General features: G+C 47.3%; 1 protein-coding gene across 1 annotated transcript in view; it reads left to right on the top strand.

Annotated features, from left to right (window-relative positions):
• LOC115203406 (proprotein convertase subtilisin/kexin type 6) overlaps nucleotides 1-5731 on the top strand; it is a gene marked incomplete in the record, with an annotated part of 83914 nt that extends 78183 nt beyond the window's left edge. The window contains 2 exon segments of the mRNA XM_029768082.1: nucleotides 1006-1118; nucleotides 4633-5731. Coding sequence (XP_029623942.1) covers nucleotides 1006-1118; nucleotides 4633-4730 — 211 coding nt within the window.
• Nucleotides 5732-6000: the final 269 nt, after the last annotated feature.

The raw sequence follows: 6000 nt of genomic DNA on the forward strand, positions 1-6000 counted from the left end.
ATTCTCCTTTAGTTCTTTCTCTATGTCATCGTCTCTCTCTCTCTCTCTCTCTCTCTCTCTCTCTCTCTCTCTCTCTCTCTCTCTCTCTCTCTCTCTGTCTCCCCCCTCACTCTATTTCTATTCCTCTCTCACCCTCTATCTTTTCTTCCCTCTCAGTTTCTCTTTCTTGTTTACTCTCTCCGGTTTGGGGCAGGAGCTGGAAATGGCAGGGGGAAAGAGGGATAGTCAGGAAGAGGAAGAGAAGGGGTGTGGGTGGCTTGTGGCCACGGTGCTAGAAGGCAATAAAATAGCTGTAAAGGCTATGACCCATGGGTAACAGGGCAAGGAAAGGTTTTAGTTACAAGAGAAGGAGCGTCAGAGAGAGAGGGGGGAGAACCTGTTTACAGTATATTTCACATCATATGAGCGTCTGAAAAAGAAGGCTTTATTATTGGCATGCAGAAACATCAAATATTATGTTGTTCTATTTCGATCTACAATTGAAGGCCACCGGTTTTTAAAAAATGAAGAAAAACCGAATCATATCGCAAAGAACTAATCCTAATCAGCATGGCCAGTTTAAATCCATTTAGTCTATCTTGTGACCACTCACTCTCTCTCTGTCTCTCTCTATCACCTCTTTCTCTTTCTATTGCTTTACATTGTTACAGTTCTTGTTGAGCCATGTCACTCTCTCTCCCCCTGTCCCATCATCCACTCTCTCTCCCCCTGTCCCATCACCCACTAGGTCAGACCCTTCCATAAATATTTATAACATAATTTTCTTCTTGTTCATTATCCAATACATTCTCTTTCTCTCTCTCAACCTCCCCCTTCTCTCTTTCGCTACCCCTCTGTCTCTCTTTCTCCCTCTCAACCTCCTCTCTCTCTCTCTCTCTTTCTACATCTCTCTGGGGGGAAAAAGGCCCACCTTGTTTTCTGGACGTATTCCATACTCTTTCTTTCTTTTCATTCTCTCTCATTCTCTTTTGTCCCTCCATCTTATTGTGTGGGTGCGGTGTCCAGGTGTGAGGAGAATTGCCTGAGTTGCGACGGCCCCGGGACGACCTGCGTCAAGTGCAAAGACAGCTACAACCTCGTCAGCAGGACGTGCATCGTGAACGCCACCTGTAACAATGGTGAGTATATGAAAGCTTGTTGAGGGTCACTCAAAAGGCCTGAAATACACACTCACACTTTCAGACACACACACACACAAATAGCGGTGGTGACACATACCCCAACAGTTCTTTCTCTGGTGGGATGACAATACAGGAGACTTGTGTGAATGAATTGTGTGAATGAATTGTGTGAATGCAGAACAGATTGGCGCGGGGTGCTAACAATGTCATTGCTGTGACCCCTGTGTCAAACTTAATCTCTTTCACCCTGAGTGAAGTAGGTGGCGGTTCTGAAAGGCCTGTAATTGCCATTAACAAGTGCTTTGAATTCTCTCTCGGAGCATCAAGTTGCATCCCTAATTGCACCCTATGGGCCCTGGTCCAAAGTAGTGCACTATATATGGAATAAGATGCCATATGTGGTGGAGGTGGTGGTTGTGGTGGCGGTGGTGGTGGAGGTGGTGGTGGTGGTGGTGGTGGTGGTGGTGGCGGCGGTGGTGGTGGTGGTGGTGGCGGCGGCGGTGGTGGTGGTGGTGGCGGCGGTGGTGGTGGTGGTGGTGGTGGTGGCGGCGGTGGTGGTGGTGGTGGTGGTGGAGGTGGTGGTTGAGGTGGTGGTGGTGGTGGTGGTGGTGGTGGTGGTAGGGCTTTGGAGCTGGGGGTAGTGATTCATACAGTAGGCATTCATAATGGATCGTGACCAGTGTCATTTTAGAAAAAAGGGCATTTTAATCTGGACGAGAATAAACATTTGCGATGGTTGACAAAGGTACCAATGCGAATAATAGTTTTGCTTGAAAAATTGTTTTTCTTTGGTATGATATTATCATAACAACATCACACCAAGATGGTTTGTTGTTTTTGAGTGGGACGACATTCATATGACACGGTGATGGGGGTATAGAATAAGATATTTAAAGGTAGTGTTAAAGTGTTTCACCCTGACTTACAGTAACACTCTATTGATGCCATTTGGCTGTGTGGAGAGAGTCAGTCAGAGGGGAGTTGGGCGAGAGTCGGTCAGACGGGGGGGGGGGGGGGGGGGGGGGGGAGCCGGTCGGGGGGGGGTTGGGAGAGAGCCGGTCGGGGAGGGGGTTGGGAGAGAGTCGGTCAGAGGGGGGGTGGGAGAGAGCCGGTCAGAGAGGGGGGGAGGGGGTTGGGAGAGAGCCGGTCAGAGAGGGGGAGGGGGTTGGGAGAGAGCCGGTCAGAGAGGGGGAGGGGGTTGGGAGAGAGCCGGTCAGAGAGGGGGAGGGGGTTGGGAGAGAGCCGGTCAGAGAATGGGAGGGGGTTGGGAGAGAGCCGGTCAGAGAGGGGGAGGGGGTTGGGAGAGAGCCGGTCAGAGAGGGGGAGGGGGTTGGGAGAGAGCCGGTCAGAGGGGGGGTGGGGGGGGACGGGGGGAGAGCCGGTCAGAGAGGGGGGGAGGGGGTTGGGAGAGAGCCGGTCGGGGAGGGGGTTGGGAGAGAGCCGGTCAGAGAGTGGCGGGGTTGGGAGGTTGCCATGTTTATGAGGTTGCCATGTTGGCCCGCTTTCTGTCTAACCTGCCTCTTTCTGCATTCTACAACCCTAACGGCCCATCCAAAAAGGTGAGGTAAAGAATGAATGAGAAGAGTCTAGCTCTATCTTGCTAAGCCTTACTAAGCCACTATCCGGGGGAGATAGAGCTGTAATGTTGGATGTTTCACATACTGTAGGTGGCTATTGAGACATCTTGTGAAATGTTTGTTTATTCTGTTTTTACAGGGGCGGACTTCGTCCAATTGGATGCACTCAGCAAGTTATTGGATATAGGAATAGACACACTGCTTTCCAGACTTGGGTTCAAATACAATTACAAATCTCAACAAAAAAACGTTCAGCTTTTGCTCTTGCCTGCTCGGAGTGCCAGATGGTCAGTGTTTACAGTTTTGGGACTATTCTATTGGCCGATTACACCAGGCAAGCTCAATCAAGCACAGATAAAGTATTTTATATTATTTCAAATAGTATTTGAACACAGGTCTGCTGCCTTCTGCAAACCTTGTAGCTCGTTCCCCAATACTTTTGTGCCTTTAGGAAATGTTTCACGTTCAGATTCTCTCACCGTAAGTTTTAGTTACTTTCAGTTGTTGGGCCCCGCGGGGTGCTCGCTCGCTCAGATCTCCAGGGGTGTTTCTCAATTGCGTGCCGCAGGATGTGAGAGGAAGGGATGTGATTTGGGTTTGAAAGAGCAACTAGGGCCCATGGCTGTAGCAGCCTGTGAGCTATGGGAGGGAGGGAGGGAGGGAGGGAGGGAGGGAGGGAGGGAGGGAGGGAGGGAGGGAAAGGCTATGGGCCCTGGTCAAAAGTAGTGCACAACATAGTGAATAGAGTGCCAATTGGGACGCACTGAAAGTATTGGCCGAGCAGCCATAATGTTGCTTTGAGTAAACAGTGCCTTTGTATGGCCTCACCAGGGCCTCACACCTCCATGGGAGCTTTGGTATAACAGGGAACAGGATTGGTCTGGGGACCTCTCTGTGGTTAGCAGGCTTCTCTCTCTGCACCAGGGATTCTCTACAGTGACCCACTCTACAGTGACCCAATTCCACCACCGGACTAGAAAGAATATTCTACCAGAGTAGAGGGGTCATAGCAAAGTGAGAACGGGTGTGGGGAAGAGGAGGAGAGGGCACGGAAAGGGTAGAATTGATGGATATGGAGAAAGGGTGTAGTAGAGAAGTAGATCTAGGAGAGGAGGGGACAAGGAGAGGGTATGAGGAGGGCAGAAGGGAGGGGGCTGAGAGTGGAGAAAGAGGAGGAGAGGGCATTTTTGGAGGATGATTGGTAAAGGGGGGGGTTGTGTCGTAGTAAAGGATTGGCACAGAAAGTTTGTATAGGGGAAGGGAGGAAAGAGTGGGAGAGGACAGCTGTGTGTGTATAATCTATGAAGTCTCTTTCTCTGTCTCTCTGTCTCTCTCTGTCTCTCTGTCTCTCTCTCTCTGTCTCTCTCCCTCTAGCCGACGAGGTGTTTTGTGAGATGGTAAAGTCCAACTGGCTGTGTGTATAATCTATGAAGTCTCTCTCTCTCTCCCTCTAGCTGACGAGGTGTTTTGTGAGATGGTAAAGTCCAACTGGCTGTGTGTATAATCTATGAAGTCTCTCTCTCTCTCCCTCTAGCCGACGAGGTGTTTTGTGAGATGGTAAAGTCCAACCGGCTGTGTGTATAATCTATGAAGTCTCTCTCTCTCTCCCTCTAGCCGACGAGGTGTTTTGTGAGATGGTAAAGTCCAACCGGCTGTGTGTATAATCTATGAAGTCTCTCTCTCTCTCCCTCTAGCTGACGAGGTGTTTTGTGAGATGGTAAAGTCCAACTGGCTGTGTGTATAATCTATGAAGTCTCTCTCTCTCTCCCTCTAGCCGACGAGGTGTTTTGTGAGATGGTAAAGTCCAACCGGCTGTGTGTATAATCTATGAAGTCTCTCTCTCTCTCTCTCTAGCCGACGAGGTGTTTTGTGAGATGGTAAAGTCCAACCGGCTGTGTGTATAATCTATGAAGTCTCTCTCTCTCTCCCTCTAGCCGACGAGGTGTTTTGTGAGATGGTAAAGTCCAACCGACTGTGTGAGAAGAAGCTGTTCCGTCAGTTCTGCTGCAGAACCTGTCTGATGACCGGTTGAGAATCCTAGTAGAGAACCTGAAGAGTGGAACCTGGAGAGGAACCCTGCGTGGAACCCACCACTTCCTAATCCGCTGTACATTTACAAACTAGCTAATGTCTGTGTCTGAATGAAAAGAAAGAATGAATAGGCCTTCACCAGGGTTGGGGTCAATTCCATTTCCCTCAATGCGTTCCTGAATACACTGAATTGAAATGGAATTGACCCCAACCCTGGAACACACACTATTCCTCCCATCAATTTTACCCCGCAAAGGGTAGACTTGATTTTCATACGATATATACAGTATTTTAAAGTTGTCTTTTTTTATTAAAAAACTACATACAGTATGTAACATGTATATTTTTTATTCTAATGCTGCATTGTTGTAAAGTACAGTACTTTTTACGACTACACATGTTAGTCGATAACTCTCTGATTGAACCACTATTTTTTGGAAGTGAATTGGTCACCTGAATAGTATGAGCTGGTTGATAAAGAAACAGCATCACTCAAAATGGGGATCATATTTATAAGGCACCAAATGGAATAAAACAAACTGAAACATGAAGGGACTACTTGGAACCTTTCTGTTTTCTGTTGTGTGCCCTACCGAATACGACCCAGATCAACTTTTTCATACTTAAGATACAAACTTCCTCACAAAAAAATTGTTTATACTGTATAAGGCTTTTAGTTTTTTTTTATAAAGAAATGTGTAAAACAATGAATTACTGTAATTGTATTTACATTTTAGCAGACACTTCAGAGTGACTTACAGTAGTGAGTGCATACATTTTCATACTTGTTTTTCGTACTGGTCCCGTGGGAATCACACCCACAGAGCATGGCGTTGCAAGCTTCATGCTCTACCATCTGAGCTACACCGGACTATTACTGAACACTGTACAATTCCTGTATACTGTACCATTTCAAATGCTGTTGTACATTTTAGAATGTGTATTTGATGTTTTTATCGTTTGATTTATGTATGAAATAAAAGACGTACATTGTGTATGATATCTTGTTGCATAGACATGTTTGACACAGGCTTTCAAACTCACTAAAGCTTCAATTTTTACAAACCAATTAGAAACCAATACAAGGTGTTTGTGAAGTCAACATTGTTAAATTGTGTCTAAAGCATCAGGCCTAGATTCAATCAATTCGCCGTGTTTAGCCGATGTCGGAGGTGGAACTGCGTTGGAGCTGCCACATCCACAAGTGGCTTCCAGTATTATACCTATCGTAGACATGAGTCGCATAGACGGGCTAGCTGACAACGTCACGT

Source organism: Salmo trutta, chromosome 12 (genome assembly GCF_901001165.1).
Source record: "Salmo trutta chromosome 12, fSalTru1.1, whole genome shotgun sequence".
Lineage (NCBI taxonomy): Eukaryota > Metazoa > Chordata > Actinopteri > Salmoniformes > Salmonidae > Salmo > Salmo trutta.